Source organism: Lepidochelys kempii, chromosome 3, assembly GCF_965140285.1.
Source record: "Lepidochelys kempii isolate rLepKem1 chromosome 3, rLepKem1.hap1, whole genome shotgun sequence".
Lineage (NCBI taxonomy): Eukaryota > Metazoa > Chordata > Testudines > Cheloniidae > Lepidochelys > Lepidochelys kempii.
The window spans coordinates 191,447,116-191,471,541 of record NC_136382.1 but is presented as its reverse complement, the minus strand read 5'-3'; the positions used below and the strand labels follow the sequence as shown (position 1 = coordinate 191,471,541).

At 43.1% G+C, this 24,426-nt stretch overlaps 1 protein-coding gene across 3 annotated transcripts; it reads right to left on the bottom strand.

Moving 5' to 3' along the window:
* Positions 1 to 1,768: 1,768 nt before the first annotated feature.
* Positions 1,769 to 22,892, bottom strand: LOC140909627 (activator of 90 kDa heat shock protein ATPase homolog 2). 3 transcript variants are annotated; one of them, XM_073339375.2, is made up of 9 exons: positions 22,565 to 22,892; positions 22,085 to 22,275; positions 9,437 to 9,522; positions 8,476 to 8,590; positions 7,736 to 7,824; positions 6,883 to 7,005; positions 5,554 to 5,655; positions 3,505 to 3,556; positions 1,769 to 3,210 (listed from the first exon to the last, which is right to left on the bottom strand). In XM_073339375.2, exons 1-9 carry the CDS (start codon positions 22,642 to 22,644, stop codon positions 3,035 to 3,037), a joined length of 1,014 nt encoding a protein of 337 aa, XP_073195476.1. In that variant the 5' UTR covers positions 22,645 to 22,892; the 3' UTR covers positions 1,769 to 3,034. The 3 variants fall into 3 exon arrangements, with proteins under 3 accessions (XP_073195476.1, XP_078708458.1, XP_073195477.1); XM_078852332.1 differs by lacking the exon at positions 22,085 to 22,275 and adding an exon at positions 12,779 to 12,918 and having other exon boundaries at positions 22,565 to 22,615; XM_073339376.1 differs by lacking the exon at positions 22,565 to 22,892 and adding an exon at positions 12,779 to 12,918 and having other exon boundaries at positions 22,085 to 22,171.
* Between the last annotated feature and the right edge of the window lie 1,534 nt (positions 22,893 to 24,426).

Here is a 24,426-nt window from a genome sequence, read left to right as displayed (position 1 = left end):
AAATCCACATAAGCGAGTGAGGACTACAGAGGGAGCAAAAGAAGCCAGAAGATTGGAGGGGATAGTGTCAAAGGGATATCTCAACCTGTTAGAGAACAACTTCATGTCAGACAAAGGGGAACAGAGCTCCCGCCTGCTGGTATCCATTTGTTCCTAAAAATAAGTGCTCTCGGTCCTTCTCTCTTTGCACTTGAACCAGGATTTCATCCAAGAGAGTCAACAAGGACTGTAGACAGAGCTGGTCAAAAAAGGTTGATGGGAAACGTTTCTCCTGAAAAAGCAAAGTTGTAATGTTCCATAGGGAATGTGTCAATATTTTTTTAAAAATTACCTTTTATCTTATGGAAACAGAATGTTTAGATTGTGTTTTGGAATATATTTGTTAAAATTTAAAAAAATAATTTTTAAAAATCAAAACACAATGATTTTGGTTGTTGCAAAGTGTGGTTTTTTTGTTTGTTTTTTCAAATTTTGTTTCAAGAGAAATTTTGAAATTCAACACTTCATTCTGATTCAGAATAGAAATTTCCATTCGCCACCAGGACTTAACCAGCAGAAGGTAGAGTGGCTTAGTAAAGAAGAGGCTGGAAATGTACCACAAAAGTGGTGCAAGCAGGTATTCTGCTATAGTAATTCCTCACTTAAAGTCATCCCGGTTAACACTATTTTATTAGATTGCTGATCTACTAGAGAACATACTCATTTAAAGTCACACAATGTTCTATTATAAGGTTGCTTGCCCCATTTCACCCGCTTGGTGCTCCTGCTGGGGAGCAGGGTCGGGGCATGGGGGCTTGCCCCTTTCTGCCTGCCCGGTGTTTAAGGAGTCAGGGCACAGGGCCTTACCCCACTCACCTGGCATTCCACCCAGGTAGCGGGCAAGCCCCTGACCCCATTCCCCAGCAGGAATGTCGGGTGTGCGAACAGGGCAAGCCCCCACACCCCGGCTGAACGGCGGGCAGAGCAGAGCAAGCCCCTGTGCCTTGACCCTGCCTCAACCAAGCTTCACAGTCATCATTGGGGAGGACAGTATTAATTTGTTTAAAACTTATACTGTACATGTCTTTTGACTGGCAAAAAAAATTCCCTGGAACCTAACCCCCCCTTTTACATTAATTCTTAGGGGGAAATTAGATTCACTTAATATGCAAATAGAAGGGTTTAATTTAAACTTAGTTTGCAATGTCTTTGTAAAAGTTTCTGGTTTTCATTGCCCAAGCACTTTCAGTGCTTGCTGTGTTGCTCTCAATGGACATTCCGAACAACTAAATTCAGCCTTGATTCTATTTTATAAAACTGCTAAAGAAATGTACAATTAACCACTGGTTAAGAGAGTCATGATATCTCAAGCCTGCTCTCCTAAAAATCATGCTAATACCTTAAAAAGAGTGACTGAAATTTTTTTAATCAATTGCATTTTGGGGGGGGTCTGACTCAGTTTTTTTTTTTTTTTTTTTTTTACACACCATCCCATTTCAGGATGAAAACCACAGTGTACAATAAACATGGAATTCTCTACTTTCCCCTCTCATCACAATGCTGCTGTCTTTCCCTGTCCTCCTCCCCTGCTCTACTTGAGGCTGTCAGGGAGAAAAAACTTTCTTGTCCTGTATGTCATTTAAATTTACACACAATGTAAATGTCATTGGTATTCTGTCCAAGTTTGTGTGGTCTTAGTCTTATCACAATAAAACTGTATGCCGGAAACTTGATTCTCTAAAGAATCCTTTAAGCAGGGAGGGAGGGAGGAGGAGGAAGGAACTGGTCATATGCATGTGGTAGTTTATTGAACAGCATACATTAGAGGAAACAAAGCACACTCACTGTACAATTTTGTTTATTAACATGGCTGACTGCTATTCTGTGCATTTGATTAAAATGCAGTCTGTCACCTCTGTCACAATTTTGCCTTAAGTTCAGTATTGCACAGGTAAGTAATTTTTTATTCCAATTGTTTACAAAATTACTCAATGCATTTAAGAATTCTGCCCCATTCTTGCTAAACTGTTATAGCTTCACTATTAACCCATCATGGTTGACACAAATGCACCATAAGGGTTAAACGGTTGGGGTTTTATTTGCTTTGCTTTCATTACATTCCCATGGGTGGAATGGTTCATTAAGGTGAACTGAAAGGGTCTAAGCTAAAAACATTTTCAGAATTCCAAGAGAAGAAAACAGTCCAAGTCAGAATGGCTCTTTAAATAAATATGGAAATTGCTGAAATACAAAATTAAGTTACTTCCCTTACAGCCTTCCTGGAGCATCAACTCCCGTCACAGGTACCATTGACAGAGAAAAGATGAAGACAGGAGTTTAGAAAAACAGATCAAAATAATAGCATCTCCCACAGTCAACAAGGGTTGCTCTAATTTTGTTAACCCTCAGGACCAACAGCAAAGACTTAGGTGACTGAGTCTTTCAAAGGTGTAGCTGTGCTGTTTGAAAAGATAAGCCTGCAGCTTGTTTTGTTATGGTTTGAGATTAAATGCTTTATTTTAAGTGGCTGTATAATTCACTCATTTGATTTTACAGGCTCAAACTATGTCTGGGGTATTTTTTTAAGACTTTCCAATTCACCTTTTAATCAGGAGTGCATTTAAACACAGTATTCTACCCACCAGGAATGGATTCTTACTAAACAATGCATATGTCACTTATTTGCTCTAGCTACTAAGTAGGCCTAGTCCAGGCCCAAATTAGTCTCTACTAAATGGCCTTGCCAGTATGATGTAATACCATGAAGTCTATAGCATCTGAGTCACATTCACATTTAAGTTATAGATAAAACAGGGATCATGTCTCAAACTGAAGGTGTCTAAATACATAATCTCACTTATGGAAGAGGCCATTTAATTCACTGAAGATCCATAAATAGTACTTAAATTATATACAGTATCACAGATGTGGATCTTTATTCATCCCCTGTAAATAAATTAATTTTCTTTAAAAAAGAGGGGGGGGCAAAAAAGGGAGAAACTTTTTTATATATATATAAAAAAAGTAATGCGTTAATAAAACTACAGTGCTATCGTCATTCAGCATTTACTTTGGTCTGTTCCAGTAAAACATGTATTTCTTTAAAATGCTGCTTCTGCCAACACTGTCTTGTACTGTCTTCATTACAGACAGGGACTCCTTTGCACTCTACCTGTAACTCAGTTTGAGTTGCCCGATCCTTGAAATTCAAAGCAACCGTTGCATAATGTTCTGGAAGAAGAGACGGTACAACAGTCAGTAATATGTTTATTAATAACCTTTGTTTTAACACCTGATTAATGAAAGTTTGCTTTACTATACTACTAAATAAAATTCAATCTTTCATGAACTCAGCTGTTGTATTATGTACATAAATGTACTTACAAGAACAAACTCCTTACCTCAGGGGGACTAACAGCAGGCATTACATTGTGCTTTCTCAAACTTTAGCCACAATTTAAACTGGGCTTAGGCCCCTAACAAAATCCAACCCGTAAATACTATTGGGTTAGAGAAAAGACATACCATGAGGCCAGTTCCTGCATCTCCATTTCATGACAATCCTTTGGCTGGGTAACTGTAAGACAGATACAAATGTACAAAAATCATGACAAAACTTATAGTCCCCCCTGCCTTTTTTCAAGAATTTCATCTGAGGGCCTGCCATATCTCATTCCAAGAGAATCCTAGCTGGCACTGGCCAAGAATTTTCCAATGAGAAAGCTTTTTCCATCATAAAACAGGGTTTTATCAAATTAAGTTTTTTCTTTGAAAAAGTTGGTTTGGTAAAAGTTTGTTTTACAAAATTCTGAAATAAAATTTTGTGGCCTTCTCCCTTCAATTTCTGATTTTTCCACCTGGCAAAAGTTGGACAAATAGTAAATGTGAGAGAACACACTTTACTTGAAAATCCCAGCTTTTATCCAGGTCTAATCGTGACACTCATAACTGGGCACAATTCCCTACTTTCTCCTAGCAATGGACAAAGGTCAGTTGTTCATGCCTATAGCTATAGCTCTAATCAGCAGCCATTGATAATATGGACCTTAGCATGGGTGACTGGGATTACTGCAGTGGTTCTGTATTTTCCTCTGAGAAATCACAGAAAAAAAGTGGAGGGTAACTGATCCCCCATCTTGCTCAATGTACATTTGAGGCCACTGGAAGAGATAGATGGTTTGGGCTGTGGTACTATGTGTAAGATGACACACAGCTCTAGAGCTCCTTTCCATCAGTTCTAGACTGTGTGGAGTCTCAGCATTCTCAGCAACTGGCTGAAATAGGGAACTGAAAGCAAACTGGCAGAGGCTTAATCTGGAAGACAGATTTGACAGCAGTTGGTTTAGAGTAGTGGTGCATTCTCCTATTCAGGGAGTTTGCGCATCCTTCAAGGAGGTTTACAAATAGGGGTATTTTTTTATTCACAACTTCCCCTAGAGTCCAAGTAGGTTCAGTTCCATTTGTGCTTAACATAACCACTGTAACTATTTCTCTATGATGTGGAACTTGCCAGTTGTTTGATTGTTGACTGGGGATGTTGCCTAAAGAATTTCTTTAATTGTTACAGCTGGAAATGTGTGGAGTATCTTTTTTTAGCCAGTCACTGGCACTATCAAATGAATTATTTCATCAGTGTTTTCCCAAGTTTCAACATCTTTATTGTAACTGGAGCCACTGCACTCTCAGTCCATTTGGGGGAAAGGGGATCTCGAGCTTTAGGAAATCTGAGGCATGCCTAAAAGATGAAATACCTAGAACTAAATCCTTAGAATCTGCAGTAATTTTAATTCCAAAAAAATGTTTACTATCTTAAACTACTCAGGATTTGGTTTAAGTAATTAAGGGATTCGAAGCTAGAATTGACACACAGCTGAATGGTAAGTTAAAGGGCTTCCGGACAGAGCATTTTCCCTAGGTCGTTTTTTCGTTTAAGAAACAACTTTTGACATTCAGAATGGTGATACCACTGATCTCTGACAAGAGAAGAAGTGTAACTGGGACATGCTCCCACATCGAAGCAGAGCTCTCCATGGCACTACTCTTTGCTTCATTTTGTGTGGAAATCCAGGAGGAGTTAATACAGGTCTACACTAGATTACCTTCCTCAGCTGCCCCTATGTAGCTCTAGGGGAGCGTAGCCAGGGACAGTATAGCTTCTGGCTCTGAACAGAATGGGATCTGCTTCTCCAGAGATCCACATGTTTGGTAAGTGGTACTACCGCTAATCTGTAAGCTCAATCCCAAACTCTTCTATTAAAAGAGACAGTGGTAGAAAAACTCTGTAAGGCAATCATACACAGTTTTCCTCTTCCCATGGTTCCAAGTGAGGGTTTTCCTACATGATAGATAATCTGGGCCAGAAAAGGAGAAAGTCAGGAATCTTCTGCATGGTCATATTTTGTTTTTTATGAACTAAATCTGCATTAGAGAAACTAAAGCAAGGTTACATTTTACAGTGTATTCTCCCCTGTGGAGTAGCAAATTAAGAACCTTCTGGACCTAAACATCACCAGTGTGAGACTCCAAAAGGGCAGAACATGGCATCTGATTTTAAACTTCAAGGTTTCAACTTACCAATTCTATATATTCACCAGTAATACAACCATCAAACATTTGAAGTTTCCCTCCTCTTTTGGCTTGGATCACAGCACAACTTTTAGAAAATTTCTGCACCAACTACGGAAACAAAAAGCAAACATGCATAGTGTAAGAATTTAATCAGCTATTCAATAACACATAACTTCTACGATTTCTGGATAGCTTAGTGATATATAACGCATTCTTCCAGGATACTGGGATGAACTAAAAGGGCTACTGGACACTCCTAATGCCAATGGTTCTGTGATTAATGCATGGCTCTCTAAAAGCAATTTTATGCGTTTGAACTTTAAAAAGTGCTCTAGTCAAATCAATATATCATTGACTTCACTAAGAAAAATCATAATATGATTAAGTTACTGTGACAGGGTCAGACTAGATGGCTACAGGAGAGTGACAGAATGCAAATATATTAGCCCCAGATTAAGCAGATCCCTTTTTCTTGGGAAAGGTAATGGGTAGTTCCAGAACAATCAGGAACTTGCTGGAACCAATTAAGGCAGGCTAATTAGGACACCTGGAGCCAATTAAGAAGCTGCTAGAATCAATTAAGACAGGCAGGCTAAAATAAGGGCACCTGGTTTAAAAAGGACCTCAAGACCTCACTTCAGTCAGTGAGAGGTATACTGCTGGAGGACTGAGGAGTACAAATGCTATCTGGCATCAGGAAGAAGGTCCTGTGGTGAGGAGGCCATGGGGAAATGCTGCCTTCAGAGCTGGGCAGTTGGAGAGCGGAGGCTGCTGGCCAGGATCCCAGCTTTGAAGGCAGAACTGCTGCCTGCAGAGCTGGGACCTCAATCAGCATCCACCACTCTCCTACCACCCAGTTCTGAAGGTGGCAGCACAGAAGGAAGAGTGGCATGGTATGGTATTGCCACCCTGGCTTCTGTGCTGCTGCTGGCAGGGTGCTGCATTCAGAGCTGGGCACCTGGCCAACAGCTGCTGCTCTCCAGCCGCCCGGCTCTGAAGGCAGCGCAGAAGTAAGGGTGGCAATACCGCCACCCCTCTGCAACTCCCTTTTGGGTCAGGACCCTCAATTTGAGAAACGCTGGTCTACCCTGTGAAATTTGTACAGTATAGGGTAAAAGCACACACAAGACCAGATTTCATGGGAGGAGACCAGATTTCACAGTCTATTTCATTTTTCATGGCCGTGAATTTGGTAAGGCCCTACATATAATATTTCTGATTACTGATTATAATTAAACTCTTCAAATAAAATAACTTTTCTCCTTTCTGGAGCACCAATCCTTGCCGTTACATCACTAAGAACGTTTGGTCCTTTGCTATAAAAAGGCTTCTTACCTCCTTAGTTATGAAGATGCTATAAAGCTCCTCTACCGGAGAGTCAAACATCTCTTTCAGAAGTATCTTTACTGTTGGAATTTTTACACCAACTGTATCCAAAGAAACTGGTAAAACAGAATCCTGCAAAGCAAACTCAGGATAAAGTGCCATTGTATATGAATAGAAAATACATATATATTCCACACCAAAACTCTATACTAGAAAAACATCATTAAGTTTGCAAAGTCAACCACTCAAAAGTTAGGAAACGCCAAGTTTAAGGCTGCCCAAGCAATAGTAAGCCTCCTCCCTTGTGCATATGCATTAATTACATGATAACATACTATTCTATATTAGGATTAGATTAAGTGAGCACCACAGTCAGGCACTAGAAAAATCTGTGGCAACCCTAACATGCTTTTGGTGACAGGCAACAGAATGTGGAATGAATTAATAATGACTGAGGAAATGAGGGAAGCAGACAAATTTCAGCCTCTCCCTCTTGAAGCTGTCATTGTTACTGACAGAACACTGGAACTGAAGAACAGGACACCTTTGATCTCCCTTTCACTGTCTGAAGATTCTGTGGCCCAGCAATTATTCTATTTCCACATTACCTGAGCACTACACAGACTGGTCATAGCATTCATGTTGGTGAATTTACTGGTCTCCATCCCAAAGGTGATTTTAAAAGTGCACCAAACACTTACTGTTACAGATGAATGCTCCACATTATAGCACTATGTACATCTGACGTTAGTCACGGGATAAATCTTAAATTCTCTATTCCTCCTATGATGGCAGAGTTTGGGGCCAATAGCATCCACCTTTCCCAGTGAAACTTACATGGTAACTCCTAAAGCCAGCATACCTGCACGTTATTCTCACTCAATTTTTTTTTAACTGCTAGCTCCAGACCAGCTGAAGTTTTGGTTGGTAGGATCATTCCCAGAGTAAACTCTGTAAACAGAGGAAGTAAAAAATACCATCTAACATGAGACCAACCTGTACACACAACTATGCCCCTCGCCCCCACTACAACCAAGCCCTTCCCCCTCTGCTCAGAACCATATTTATTTTGGTAAAGATCTGAAAATGAGAATAGCCTGATTTCCACTAAATTCAGGCTTTTGCAGTTTTTGATTTTTCACCAAAATTAATAGAGTTCTGTCCACTTATGCCTAGAACATTCCCTGAAATTTTGGAATTGATTGGATACTGTTTTCAGAAGTTACCACATTACAGATAGAGAAATGCCATTGAGTTAAGTGTATGGCCTTGCTTTGCTCAGCCAATTAATTTGTAAGATCTTTAAGGCAGGGACTGTATCTCCTCATATGTTTGTACAGCGCTTATGACAATATGGTTCTGGTCCTGATTAGTGCCTCCTGGGCTTTACTCCAAAATAAACAACTTTGAATATCCTGACTTTGGTGAAATTAAAACCTTAATTATAATACTGCATTAAAATGAAGGCATTGGGGTTTTGTTTTGTTCTTAAAGTGATATGAAAACCGTTTCTACCAACTCAGATGAAAATGGATCAATCTATTCAAGCAGGGAGATTGCACATAATTGGCCCATATAGTCACAGAAATGATGTTAATGTACCTGTTTTAAGAACTTTCAGATAATGTCTGAGAGCCTCCCTGATTTTTGAAGTTCCTTCTGTTCTCATAAGATCCTTTAGCACATCTCCATCTCCTTTCTTTTTGCTTACACTTATCTGTAAACAAACATACAAATCTAAGAGATGCTTTGTACAATTTGATTTTTGGGGAACAACGGTGTTGGTTTATTCAGAGGACAGGTGCAGAATAGATATTTCAAGTGCAAACTTTCCTACTTTATCATGCCTTTAAGCTAAAACTGGATACTTTTTCTTTTTCTAAAAGGAAACACAAGCAATTTTGTCTCCATAATAAATCAAGAACTAGCTGAAGTTTAGATAGGTTTCTCCCCCTATGCAGGAGTTCTTTAGAGACCACAGTATCAACTATATCATTAGGCTAGCACCAAAGTAAAGGCCTTAAGATTAAAAAATGACAAACAGTGAAGCAAACATAGGGCTCAATTCTTATCTCAAACACGTGGCTCTGTATTACCACGAGCTGCATCTTTTAAAGTCTGATATTGTGTATGCTTAGTAGCTAACTTTGGAGGATATGTATTTACGTATCGGAGGACAGAAGTGAGCCATTAATGTTTTTGGTTCTTGACATCTTTTATCTTTAGATCACTAAAGACAGACTAGCTAAGTCATGTTTCAGAGTAGCAGCCGTGTTAGTCTGTATTCGCAAAAAGAAAAGGAGTATTTGTGGCACCTTAGAGACTAACAAATTTATTTGAGCAAAAGCTTTCGTGAGCTACAGCTCACTTCATCGGATGCATTCGATGAAGTGAGCCCCTAGCTAAGTCATGTTGTTCTCCCAGGTATTCACTAATTACGCTTTTTTTTTTAAACCCTTTGGTAACTATTATTCAGTTAACAGAAAATTTAATGGCAGCCAAAGTTATTAATTTTATTTCAAAATTCCTGCCCTATACAGCTATGTTAGTATTTATTACCTACCTCTGTATCATCCACCTCATTTTCTTCTGACAGGTTAGGAATTTCAACAAATCCCTCATGTTTCTCACCAGATTCTTTCATTGTACCTGCATTAACAGAATGAATTCTTAAATGTAATAACTAAATAACTGTATTTTCCATCGTAGCAGTTTTACCCTTGTAAATGCTTTCTGCAGAACTACTATTTAAAAGGATGGATTACTTACCTTGTAGTAACTTAAGTTTTTTGAAATGTGTTGTCCCTGCACATAGTACATTCAGGTTTTGCATGCCCTCCATGTGCCCAGAACTGGAGATTTTTCCCTAGCAGTGTCCATCTGTTCCACATATCTGCCCCCACACTCTTCATGCTCCACACCAAGGGAATAAAGGGGAATAAACCACTACCATTATAGTTCCCTCTCTACTGACTAAACAGGGGGGAGGAAAGGTGGGTAATGCACTACACAGGAACAACCCATCTCAAAGAACTCAAATTAAGATTAATGCATCCTTCTTCGACTGATTGTCCCTATATGTAGTGCACTTCAGGTGATTCACAAGCACTGTCTCTTTAAGGAGATGGGTGCCTGGAATCCTATGGCACAACAGATTGCAGAACTGCCCTGCCTAGAGAAATATTAGAAGCAGCTGCTTGCACCAGCACATAGTGCAGAGAACTCTGCAGATGTCAGTAATAGGGACATCGCTATGTGAAGCTACCAATGATGCCTAAACTCAAGCTGTGTATGTTCATATGCTATCCTCAAGGGAGAAATTGTTCATCTCAGAGTAGGATGCATCCCAAGATCTACTTTGACAGCCTGTGAGAGGAGATGGCATCTCCTTTCAGACATTCTGCAAATGTGACAAAGTCTAGGAGACTTTTGAAAGGACTTTGTTCTTTGCAGGAAAAAGGCAAGAGCCCTATGTTGCCAGTGAGTGCCATGCCACCTCTTCCTAGCTAGAAAGAGGTTTAGGCTAAAACACAGATCAATGGATACTTTGGTTGATGCACCACCACCTCAGAGACAAACTTAGCATGTCTCACAGATGCCTGGTCCTTGTGGAAAACTGTACAAAATTAGAGGGTCAGCCATGAGCACTTCTAGCTCCAAGTCTTCTGGCTGACATGATAGTTACCAAAAATGTTCCCTTCACAGACAGATCTAGTAAAGAGCATGATCCCAAGAGCTCAAATGGTGACTTAGTAATGGTTGAGAACACAAAGTTCAAGTCCCAGGTTGGTACTGGTTTTGCCACTGGAGGGAAGTCTCAAATCATACTCACCAGGAAGCAGACCGTGACAGAGTGGGAAAATATAGAGTAAGTGTCTACCAGCAGATGAAATGCACTGATGACCAAAAGGTGTACTCTAAGTGAGCTAAAAGACAGCCCTGAGGATTTAAGGATAAAAGGAGTCCAATACATTCAGAATCTTTGCCAGTGAAGGAGGAATTCCCTGTCAGTTACACCAAAACAAAAATATTTCCATTTTGCTTTGTAACATTTCCTGGTAGAGTCCTTTCTACTGCTGCTTACGATAGCCTGGACATCAGCTGAACAACCCCAACAGCCATACAAATACCATGTTTTCAGGTGAAGCGTGGCTGGGTCTGTCCTTTGTCCTGGGTTAATAGTTAAGGTATCAGGAGAATGCAGAGGGGAGCTCAGGCAGATAGTTGCAGAAGTGTAGAGTACTTTAGAACTGTTGGCCAACCTGGTGCATGACTTGTGCTTTATGTTGTCTGATTTTCCTCAATGTCTGAGGTAAAAGGGGAATCGGGGATAAAGGGGTATTGCAAGGCTCCCAACCACTGTCTGAGAAACACATCGCCCAGAGAGCCTGGACTACAACCCTCCGTGGAGTAGAACTTCTTGCACTTGTTGTTCACAAGGGATGCGAAAAAAATCCTTGGATGAGAGACCCCACACCCAAAAACATCTTCTGGAGAGTCAGGTCACGTAGCTCTAACTCTCATTCTAAGGAGAACTGTTTACTCAGATAATCTAGGGTGTTTGTGGATCCCTGGCAGGTGGACAGCAGTTAAAGTAATTTGCATGGGACTGCATAGTTCCAAAGGGTGATGGCCTCCACTCCTCCCTGCTTGTTATAGGCCACCTGGATTGACTGGCCACAGATACATGGGAGGAATCATTCACAGGCTCATCGGACTCTGATTTGAAACAGACTCCTGGGGGGACCATATCCCTTGGACTGTCCCTCCATGTCAATGCCCCAGTCTAAGAAGGATGTGAGTGTGATCATAGTCTTTACTGAAAGCAGGGAGTTGAACAGTATCCCCACACATACTTTTGCTCTGTCCTCCTACCAAATAAGGGAGGCTAAAATCCTTTGGCGAATCATAATTAGCAAGGTGAGATTGCACTTGCCTGGAGCCTTCCCAAAGCAAACGGCATTTATTCTTAAGGGCAAAAGCAGAAAAAAAACACATAAAAAACAAAAGTTCCTATATACATGGTAAAAGTTTACCAGAGGTCACCCCCATCAGTCTCATGGGGCTGTAGTAGGTCAAAGTCTTTCTAACCCTTCTGCAAGGGCTGGTGCTCTCTTAGACGAAAGGTTCAGGGAACAACAGGTCTTCTGGAGCTGGGATGCAAGCTGCAGCCATTGGAGTCAAGAGTCATTTCCACAGCTCAGGTTGTTGAAGTAAAGGGCAACAGATCCTTCAGTACGGAAGAGGATTTCAGTGCCAAAGAAACAGATTCTGCACTTGGATGGGATGTGCGTTTCCCCCAGGCATCCATGACAAACAGGTGTCAGGGAAGTCTGTGACCAGGAAGCGTTTGTGGCCCTTCATGCAGTTTTTGAAACTGTGTGCGTGTGCTTCCCCTCACACAGACCAAAAAATAGGAAACCAAACCGTTAACACTATCTAACTATACTAAAAACTACTTAAGAAATTTTTTTAAACTTCTAAAACTATTTACAAAGAGAGCTGAAGTAGTCAGCAAGGACAGTGAAGCTCCATCATAGACCACAAGTGGCAAGAAGGAACTAAGATGGTGGTGATCCAACAGGCCCCTTTATTCTGTTGGCGTGCAGCTGATGGAGAATGGATGCATGTGTGTGGACCAGACAGACACTGCTAGGAAAAAACAGCCATCCTGAGCGCATGTGCAACCTGAAGTGCACTATACGTAGGAACAATCACTCAAAGAAGAATAATTAAACCAACTGAAAGAACTAAAACGGAATTAATAAAACACAAACTCATTAAGCTGCTTTTAAACTTAGGATATCATCTCAGTGAGTCACTGATACTTCTGTGTAGGTGCATGAGAGTACAAACACCTCCTCCCTAATCAAGCTTTGTGCTGCCATTCTGCCAATGTTCTTACCCTCATCTGTCCATTTGTCAACTTCTTGCACAATCACATTTGTGCTTTCTTCCATACAGCCCCTACGCATGTTGTGGCCTTCCCCATCACCATTATATCCTTCTTAAAGGCCTACTTCTGCTAGTGAATCCAACTGAATTCTGTATGGGAAAAAAACAACCCTATTTGTTGTTCCCTTTCTGCTAATGTCACTCTGTCTATCCTTAGAGTTTCTTGGAGCAGGGAGCATCCCTTTGTGAATGTCTGGAAATCGCCTAGCATATTAGGGCTGTTAACGTAAGTCAGCAATACTATGTATACATGCTCAGAGCTATATACATCTCTATTGAAGTTTAAAAATAAAAGGCTTGATCCTGCAAACGCTTCTGAGAGAAGTACTTGCTTTGCAAATAGTGCCACTGACCTCAACAGGGCAACTCGTGGTAGTAATCCCTATGCTAGTAAGGCCCTGCCTACACTTGCAGTAGCGTGCAGCGTATGTGTAGCTACACTCCACAGTGGAAAGCAGGGACAGGTTCTGGCAGGGGGAGGCAGTGAGGAAAGGTCAGAACCTCTCCCCACGGCCTCCCACCAGCCACAGCCTCTCCTTGCCACAGGGATGGGCTCCAGCAGCTCCCTGTGATGAGGAAAAGCTCCAGCAATGGGGAGCTCTTGAAGCCTTTTCCACTGCCTCTCCCCTGCCAGAGAGTCTTTCCCCACTGTCAAAACCTTTCACTATGGCAGGGAAAGGCTCCAGCAGCAGGGAGGCAGTAGGATACGACACTGCTAAAAACAGCAATGGGAGGCACTGTGGAGTGTAGAGAGAGCTGTGTAGGAGCTATGCCAGAACCTTAGGGTATGTCTTTACTTGTCTAAGCAGCGTCTCATCATCTACACTGCTGTTTACATCTGTTCTAGGCGTGTGCAGTGCTTGTACTATACATGCCATCATAAATGAAGCCCTAGATCATGATCCTGGAACTTGCACGCACACACACAGACACTGACAGCAATGGGGCTCCCCACAGGCACAGCAGTGCACATGAGTGCAAGAAGTCGCAGGATCAGGCCCTTAGTCCACACTGTTCTGCTTTAATTATTACAGTTATGTGAACAGCTTTTGTTTTAGTAAAGATTCCTCCTCTTATTCTTAAAAAGTTTCTCGTTGTTCATTAAATTTATTCACCCAGCAGATCTGGTTTAAATGCTCTTCAGACTGTACCAGTGGCATTTCCAGTCTGTCATAGCACCAATTACCTTTACAGTGTCTTATGTCATACCATTAAATGTTATTTTAACATGTACAACTGCCCAGCAGCAAAGATGTTCGTCAATGCTCACAGCAAAACCCTGTAACAAACATCCTGCAATATCATGTACTACATTTTTGCAGTAACACCCTGCAGGGACAGGCACTGCTGCAAAGGGGTGAATCAGCTTAAAGACACAAAGTCACTCAGAAGTTGCATCTTCCAAATATCCAGATCCAACTGTCACTTAACTCAATGGAAAAACTTCCTTTAACAACTTTATGCACAGGATTGTGCCCTGAATGAGCACCAGACTATCCACTGAAAGAAATGCCCATGCAGAAATATATCCTGACTTGCCGCAGGTGAAGCTCACACTAAAGTAGGCAAAAAGACATTTATGTGCAGTTTCTGTTAATATCTGAAGGAAAAATTAGGTTTTTTATTTCTTAGTCAATCAGAGTGCCCAAAGAAAATGTGTGTTTAGACTTCTTTTTTGAACAATGGGGCACATACCTGCAGGATGGCATTTCTAGCCAAGCTTGCTGGATGAATAAGAGTTTAGGGAAGTGTTGGGAAACCATGTAATCGTTACAAAAAAACCCAACAAAGATACAAATAATACTAACTGGAAGGTCTACTTTATGACTAACGGTAATAGAGGCTTTTTAAACATTCCATTTTTATTTTTAAAAAACTTAATAATGCTGTACATATCAGTCAGTTGGACAGAAAATATCTGTGCCGGTGAGCAAATTCTAATCTAAATATTTACTGGATAGAGCCACACTGCTCACTGGAGGTAATGCTTTGCATTGTAAATCCACTTTCAGGTAGGCACATATTATTATTGACATTTTACAGATGTGGCAACTAAGACACAGAAGGATAAAATGGCTTTCCAAAACCCCAAAGGTTCCAGTGTCAGAACTGTGATTAGTATTAATTAGGGATGTTGATTAATCACAGTTAACGTGTGCAATTAACTCAAATTAATTGTGATTAATCGCACTGTTAAACAATAGAATACCAATTGAAATGTATTAAATATTTGAGGTTTTTCTACATTTTCAAATATATTGATTTCTATTACACACAATACAAAATGTACAGTGCTCACTTTATATTATTGTTGATTACAAATATTTGCACTGTAAAAATGATAAAAGGAATGGTATTTTTCAATTCACCTCATACAAGTACTGTAGTGCAATCCCTTTATCATGAAAGTGTAACTTACAAATGTAGATATTTTTTCTTGCATAACTGCACTCAAAAACAAAAAAATGTAAAACTTTAGAGCCTACAAGTCCACTCAGTCCTACTTTTTGTTCAGACAATCGCTAAGACAAACAAGTTTGTTTACATTTACGGGAGATACTGCTGACTGACTCTTATTTACAATGTCACCTGAAAGTAAGAACAGGCATCCGCATGGCACTTTTGTAGCCGGTGTTGCAAGGTATTTACATGCCAGATATGCTAAACATTCGTATGCCCTTTCATGTTTTGGCCACCATTCCAGAGGACATGCTTCCATGCTGATGATGCTCGTTAAAAAACTAACGTGTTAATTAAATTTGTGACTGAACTCCTTGGGGAGAACTGTATGTCTCCTGTTCTGTTTTACCCACTTTCTGCCATATATTTCATGTTATAGCAGTCTCGGATGATGTTCATTTTAAGAACACTTTCACAGCAGATTTGACAAAAAACGCAAAAACGGTACCAATGTGAGATTTTTAAAAATAGCTATAGTATTCGACCCAAGGTTTAAGAATCTGAAGTGCTGTCCAACATCTGTAAGGGACAAGGTGTGGATCGTGCTTTCAGAAGTCTTAAAAAAGCAACACTCAGATGCGGAAACTACAGAACCCAAACCACGAAAAAAGAAAATCAACTTTCTGCTGGTGGCATCTGACTCAGATGATGAAAATAAATATAAAGTGAGCACTGTACACTTTGTATTCTGTGTTGTAACTGAAATCAATATATTTTAAAACGTAGGAGACACCCAAAAATATTTAGTGCGATTAATCGTGACTAATTTTTTTAATTGCTTGACTGCCCTAGTATTAATGAGTTTTTGGTTCCCAGTCCCATTTTGGATCAACTGGACCACATTACATTTCAGACACTGTTATTTCAATATTAGACAAATTAACATTGAAAGCACCTTCCTCAAAAGCAGGGCAGGTGTACTGGATTCCAGGACAGCAAGTCCATAGGTAGTTTTTATAGAACATGTACAAACACCTACTAAAACTACCACCATAATGTAAAGCTCTTCACTAAAATACTTATAATACCATGGGGATACAAATAATACCTTTAGAATTTAATAAAGAAACAGATGTTTTTAATTTAAATCAACTTACTTTATTTAAGTGGTGCTAGTTCTTCACTTTCCTCTCAGTCTATGTTGCTACAGTGGATTTTGGGACATTCAGGCTTTCCTAATTGTTAGTGAATTTCAGATTTACATAGATTTTGTTTCTGCTAAGAAATGCTCATTTTTAAAATAGTAGATTGAATGCAGAATATTACAGAAAAGGACTAGATGGGGGAAGAACTATTGCTTTAAGTTTGAGAATGTTCCATGCTGTCAAACTCCCCAGAAGTTCTGATCTTATTTCTACTTCCAATTGGTTAGAGAACATGCAGGGGGGAAGCACTGATACAGACCCAAACTCATGACAAATAGCAGCTCTTAGAACTTTCAGTGGAATACTAGAATCTTCAAGCAAATACTCTTAAATACAGGTTCACAAAGGAAAGTTGCATTAATATACGGTAGACCACTGAATGCCTGTGAGATTAAGTGCTCTTATCACAGTGTAAGAATAGCTCATAATTGTTAATCGCTTCTGGTTTTCACCTCAGAAAGTTGTGGCAGGTAGGAAAAAACTATTTATTTGGGAAACGTTTGTAGCAAGACAATTACATTTTGTTCTTCGCAATGTATAAAATTAAGCTACCCTAAATGTAGCATTTATAACTTAGTTCTTATAAAGAACGGCCATGTACCGGCCCATACGCAACTGACATTAAAGCACTGCCATGGCAGCACTTTAACGTCGCTGTCCCTTTTGCCCCGCCCATCGGCAGCCCTTCTGGTAGGCCCTATGGGCAGGGCCACCGACGTGGGGGGGAAGCCCGGGCCCTTTTAAATCACCGCCGGAGCCCCAGGCAGCATGGGTCAGGCAGCACGGATGGGTTGGCTGGGGAAGCCAGGTCCCAGTACCTGTAAGTACTATTTAATATTACTTTCACCCCACCAAGGTCCATCTAGCCCAGTATCCAGTCTTCCAACAGTGGCCAATGCCAGGTGCACCAGAGGGAATGAACAGAACAGGTAATCGTCAAGTGATCTATTCTCTGTCGCTCATTCCCAGCTTCTGGCAAACAGAGGCTAGGGACACCATCCCTGCCCATCCTGGCTAATAGCCATTGATGGACCTATCCTCCATGAATGTATTTAGTTCTTTTTTGAACCTTGTTATAGTCTTGGCCTTCACAGCATCCTCCAGCAAAGAGTTCCACAGGTTGACTGGGCATTGTGTGAAGAAATACTTCCTTTAAATCTAAATTTACTTCCTATAAATCTAAAATTGCATTAAACTTTTTTCAAGGTAACCTGAGGCTTTGTAAAACTGACAAATAATGTTTTATATTTATTTTTAAAATATATTGGGTGATTTAAATATTGATTACAATTAATTTAAATTGAAATTATTTAAATAACTGCACCCTGCATGATGCTACTCCATGCCCCTCTTTACATTGTTTCATTTTAGTTATTTTCAACACCTACATTGCATGGATCTCAACAATTAAGAATGTTTTCTTAGCCCAGGGGTTCTCACAACAAATTTTTTCAACGCTTGCTGGTGGCGTTCTGACAATATTTCCTAAAATACTTAACTTTAGGACAAACAAATAAATAAGCACATATACACATCCAAATCACCTTGGGGTGACAGTGGACGAGAAGCTGGATATGAGTCAGCAGTGTGCCCTTGTTGCCAAGAAGGCCAATGGCATTTTGGGATGTATAAGTAAAGGACCTAGGGGTGACAGTGGACGAGAAGCTGGATATGAGTCAGCAGTGTGCCCTTGTTGCCAAGAAGGCCAATGGCATTTTGGGATGTATAAGTAGGGGCATAGCGAGCAGATCGAGGGACGTGATCGTTCCCCTCTATTCGACATTGGTGAGGCCTCATCTGGAGTACTGTGTCCAGTTTTGGGCCCCACACTTCAAGAAGGATGTGGATAAATTGGAGAGACTCCAGCGAAGGGCAACAAAAATGATTAGGGGACTGGAACACATGACTTATGAGGAGAGGCTGAGGGAGCTGGGATTGTTTAGCCTGCAGAAGAGAAGAATGAGGGGGGATTTGATAGCTGCTTTCAACTACCTGAAAGGGGGTTCCAAAGAGGATGGCTCTAGACTGTTCTCAATGGTAGCAGATGACAGAACGAGGAGTAATGGTCTCAAGTTGCAGTGGGGGAGGTTTAGATTGGATATTAGGAAAAACTTTTTCACTAAGAGGGTGGTGAAACACTGGAATGCGTTACCTAGGGAGGTGGTAGAATCTCCTTCGTTAGAGGTTTTTAAGGTCAGGCTTGACAAAGCCCTGGCTGGGATGATTTAACTGGGAATTGGTCCTGCTTCGAGCAGGGGGTTGGACTAGATGACCTTCTGGGGTCCCTTCCAACCCTGATATTCTATGATTCTATGATCAGTATAATTTATGTATGTTTTGTTTTTGTTTTTTTGCAAACTCAATAATAAAAATGTAAAGTTGTCTCCATTCTTTACTGAACCTAAACAGAATAGAAACAAAAATAAGGTGCTTTGCATGTTCTTGTCTTGAATTTCCTGAGTGTTATTGGGAGAGTAGGCCCCCAATCCTGGTCCTCCTTACGTGGGAACTAAAAGCAGTATAAACAATGCATTTTACAGTGTCAGGTGGTCAAGCTGCAGGAAAGCTGGACAGCAGGACTCTGCATGGCATGTACACAGCACTGGAAGGAACTTCATGAAATAGCTCATCAGCTAAATGGAGGGGGAGGGAAAAATTGCAGACACCCCACAGGAGTGGGGAGCAGGACTATTCACGGCACTGAACCACAATCCTATTTTGGGGCAAGGAGAGTGAGAGGGAAATGGGAGTAGTAGTGAATGCAGCCTCTCTCTTGCAGTAGTGATTGAAGTCTGGCTGAGAGCTAATTACCACATTTTGGGAATGAACACTCTACCCTTCAGCATGGCAATCTATGTGTATTATTTTACATCAGCCTTCTCTAGGATTTGGCCATGGGAAGGAAAAACGTGGAGCACACGTCTCACTGAAGAGATATGGTTACACAATACTCATTGAAAAGAATTGTATAATTTGCTAAAGAGAACTAATTACATGATCAATCAAGCAGTTGTATTAATTCACACTGGCTAGTGTATCTCAATAATTCACTTTTAAAAAAGTCTTGAAATTATTCACACTCCTTTTTGCAATTTTCTCTACATACTGTATTACAAAGATGTCTATATTTTCTTTACACTTTTCCTGAAACAGTTCCTCGTTTCCTCACTGCTACCATGAACAAATTAATTGAATACCTATAATCTGTATGCTTGATAATTTTAAACAATGCAAACAAGTCATAAAAAGCAGATCAGGATTGTCACAATGAAAATGCCTGCTTCTTTCAGAGTAAAATGAGTCATGTTCTAATTTATTCAAAAATAATGAATGGGAACGTATCTGTTTTGGAGAAATAAAATTAAAGTATGGAAAAAAATTCAAGAAAAAGAGAGCGTTGTTTCAAGATTATTTCAAAATAACCTATTTTAGTAGCTGAGACTCACTGATTTTGTTCCTCTCTGTTTCCTTTGCCACTTCAATTCAGTTTATGAAAATATTACTGCTTCTCCAACCTATCAAAGAGTTTGCTTTCTAGAATAATCATTCCAGGAAATTTGTGTACACTACCACACAAAACCCCGATCCTGCAAGCAGGTTTGTATGGCCAGACCAACACAAGCACACAGAACATCACTGACTTCAGGGGGCTCCATGTAGGTGTAGAGTCTGCCTAGAGCAGGGGTGGGCAAACGTTTTGGCCTGAGGGCCACATCTAGGTATAGAAATTGTATGGCGGGCCATGAATGCTCACAAAATTGGGTTTGAGGTGTGGGCTCTGGGGTGGGGCCAGAAATGAGGTATTCAGGGTGCAGCAAGGGGCTCCGGGCTGGGGCAGCGGGGTTGAGGGCTCTGGCTGGGAGTGCAGGCTCTGGGGTGGGGCTGGGGATGAGGGGTTTGGGGTTCAGGAGGGTGCTCCGGGCTGAGCCCAAGGGGTTCGGAGGGCAGGAGGGGGATCAGGGCTGGGGCAGGGGGCGCGTGTCTCAGGGGTGCAGGCTCTGGGCAGCGCTTACCTCAAGCAGCTCCCGAAAGCAGCGGCATGTCCCCACTCCAGCTCCTACATGGAGGCACTGCCAGGTGGCTCTGCTGCGTGCTGCCCCATCCGCAGGCGCCACCCCTGCAGCTCCCATTGGCTGTGGTTCCCAGACAATCGCAGCTGCGGGGCGGCGGTTGGAGTGGGGGCAGCATGCAGAGCAGAGCCCCCTGGCTGCCTCTATGTATAGGAGCCAGAAGGGGAACATGCCGCTGCTTCTGGGAGCCACACAGAGTGACCCCCGAACCCTGCTCCCCAGCTGGAGCACCGGAGCGGCGCAAGCCCCAGATTCCAATCCTCAGCGGGAGCTCAAGGACTGGATTAAAATGGCTGGCAGACCAGATGTGGCCTGTGGGCCATTGTTTGCCCACCCCTGGCCTACAGGGCCCCATTCAGGTCTTAATGTCCAGATATGCTGTATTTATTAGCCACAGTTTTCAGCGCTCATGTGGAAATGTGGTAAACAAACCTGAAGCAACTTTTCCAGTGACACAAAGGATGGAAATTCATTACTATTTTAAGATTAGGTGACATAAAGACCTTCAGGGATGATGTACAAATATTTGGTCCCGCCTCAGTGTGGGAGGTGTACTAGATGGCATCGCGAGGTCCCTTCCAACCCAATGTTTCTATGATTACGAAGTTTTGAGCAGAAAAAGTGAATCTTCTAAGAGAAAGGATAATACTGGGTAGTTTCTATCTTTTGGCCCAGAACAATCTCAAACCAAGATCTATGGAGACAGTGCAGCCAAGGGGATCTGAGCACGATTATTACCAGAATGCGTTGGAGCTGGATCAGTCACGTGCTTCAGATGGAAACTGATTCCATCACAGAGTAGCAATAAGATGGACACCTGAAGCAAGCAAAAACGAGGCTGCCCGAAAACAACATGGCGAAGAGCTGTGGAAGCCGAGCTGAAAAATCCGGGGCACAGCTGGGGAACCACTGAAAGACTTGCCAGAAACAGACAGGAGTGCAGGAGCTTTGTCACTGCCCTAAACGCCAGAGGTGTAATAAGAACATAATGATGATAATCCTTCAATCATAGCTGTAAGAATGGATAGCACTTTTAGCTGGCCTAGCATCAGCAAGACTGACAGCAAGTGCTGAGAAGAATGTGAGAAATACACCCAAATATTAAGAAGATTATTGCCCTAATGCAGGGGTTCTCAATCTTTTTCTGATACATGCCCCCCCCATGCTATAAAAACTCCATGGCCTGCTTGTCCCACAACAATTGTTTTTCTGCAAATAAAAGCCAGGACCAGCGTTAAGGGGTAGCAATCAGGATAACTGCCCCAAGGCCCCATGAACCTAAGTTGCTCAGGCTTCAGCCCTGGGTGGCAGGGCTCAGGGCCCTGGGCTTCAGCCCCATGCAGTGGGTGCTTTGAAGTGCTGGCCCCAGCAAGTCTCATGCCAGCCCTGCTGGGCAGACCCCCTGAAAGCTGCTCAGGGGGTCCCGGACCCCGCTTGAGACCCACCAGCCTAGCGCACCCCACAATCCAAAAAGGCTGCCGTTGCTGCCTGCACGAGTTTGCAGCCTCCAGGGGCAGCACATGACGCTCCGCCTCCTGCTGTATTTCTCTTGACACGAGAAGCGAGAAGGGGCATTTTTACCTTTCCAGCTAAGTGTTATGTTCCATTCGTAGAAGAAAATCAGTTTCCCTTTCCGGCTGTTGCAGGAGGCTTCGCCTTCCATTTGCTTCAGGTCGCTTATTTCACAGCTGCCCGCCTCACTGCCCACCGCGATCCCCACCAGCAGCTGCTCCAGTTGGGTTTTTGACCAGCCGGTCGCGTCCCGCTCCGTCCTGCGGCAGAAGGGCGGGCGGGGAGCGGGTGAGCCGCAGTCGGGCCCGGGGCAAGCCCCCGCGGCTCCCCCTGGCTCCAAACCGAGCGTGGCCTCGGGCCCCCGGCCAGCGGCCGCCGCCCCCGCCCGCGGGAGGCTCAGCGTGGAGCCGGCAGCAAACCCCGCGGTTGCCGGCGCCAGACTCGGTCCGGACAGCCCCAGCCGCGGCAGGGAGGGGGGAGAAGATGCCGCCCAGCCCGCGCAGCGGGACCGGGCCGCCGGGCCCCCCTCTCCCGCCCCCGCCCGCTCACCAGTGCCAGTTGTTCACGTTGGTGGCGTCCGCTCGCTCCTCCACGATCCAGCGCGGGTCCCCCTGGCCCCACTTGGCCATGGCGCTGCCGGCTGGCTCCGCCGCCGCCGCCGCTACCCCTGCCCGGCCGCGCCCCCCTCTGCCCGGCCGCGCCCCCCTCTGCCCGGCCGCTTCCGGCGCCGAGAGCCGGCGGGAAGGTGCCCGAACCGTCCCTGGGACTCAGAGCCGTCGTCGCCGGCGGGCAGCCGTACAGACACGCGGGGCCGTTACACGCCCCCCCCCGCCCGGCGCCGTTGGGTGTGATTTGGTTGGGGGGGGGACTGGAGGACGTGGTGTTCGGCTGCTTCGGCGGTGGGGGTGTGACACGTGTGCGAGGGGCGGGCCTGCGGCGTGCTCCAACCCTGCAGCCGCAAAACTCCCTCCCTCGCTCCTCACCGAGCTGCTCTGCTCTGCTCTGCTCCCCTCCCTCGCCCCAATTTCCCTCAAGGTCAGCAGGGTGTGTTGACTTCCGTTCTCCCTGCGGCTACGTTTGAGATCCGAGCAAGTTACTCCAGGGCGGCTTTGAGTTGTAGCAAGTCCTGCTCGGAGTGTGGCCGCCTGCAGGAAAGGGTGACCGAGGCTGTGGCCAGTGCTCACACTGCCCTTCCCGAGTCCCGCCCCTCCAATGCCCTAGAGCATCGGTGCTGGAACTAGCGGTGGGGGGAGGGGGGGGTGCAGCACCCCCTGGCGGGAAGTGGTTCCCATTATATGCAGGGCGTACAGTTTGGTTCAATGGCTCTCAGCACCCCCACCATACACATTGTTCCAGCACCCCTGCCACAGGGACACATCTTCAGTGTCCAGGGAGGGCTGCATGGAAGGGTGGAAACTGCTCCTCTGCAAGCAGAAAGAAAAGGAGTACTCGTGGCACCTTAGAGACTAACCAATTTGGTCGCTAAGGTGCCACAAGTACTCCTTTTCTTTTTGCGAATACAGATTAACACGGCTGCTACTCTGAAATCTGCAAGCAGAGTGGTCCACTAGTAGAGGGCACACAGGAGGGGATACACTAGGCCAATGGTCTTGTCTGTTCTGTGGACATAAAAATTTCCTTTGCACTTTTCATGAGAGTAGAGGGTTTGGTGCCTTGCCCTTGGCTACAATTTCACCTCACTCTATTAATGCTAGTTGTTTCCTTTCCTGATTTAGATGGGGCTCGATTTTAATGTGTAATCCTTAGGGATGAACCATGCTATATACATATAATATCTAATCCAATGATTTTGAGAACTGTTATAAGGGCAGTGTTTATTTGTTGTACATGGTTAACAGCAAAAGGATATAAAATGATTTGATAGTAGGGGACAATGTATTTCCTTAAATTATGAAAAGTCATCACAGAGGATATTTTCTTATCATGTCTGAAAGGGCACAAAAACTAATCACATTTTAAAATATCATTGCTCTTAAGAAAACAAGTTTGAAGTATAATCATACACACTTTTTTGCTGAGCACAGCCTTGATTTTCAGAAGCTACAATGTCTCCTTAATGTAGTACTTATTTACTTCCCAGTCAATCTCTTACAGCATATACGTATAGGAATCAAAATCTGGACAATGTTCCTGTCTTTATTAGAACAACAAAATACTTTAAATGACTCTAAGAGCAAGGGTGGTGATTCTCACAAGGTGGAGATATGAGGTCCTTCATCCTCCCTCTCTGTCAGTGCTGCCAAAATGTCAAGATCAGGGTCATTTTGTTCAGTCTTTGGCTCCAAAATAATTGCCACTTCTGAAAACCTTACTCCTTTCAGTCCTTTCCCATTATTACGCATTGTTGGATCAGGTGTTAAGGAAAATGCTGGTCCATCATTTGTTTCTGT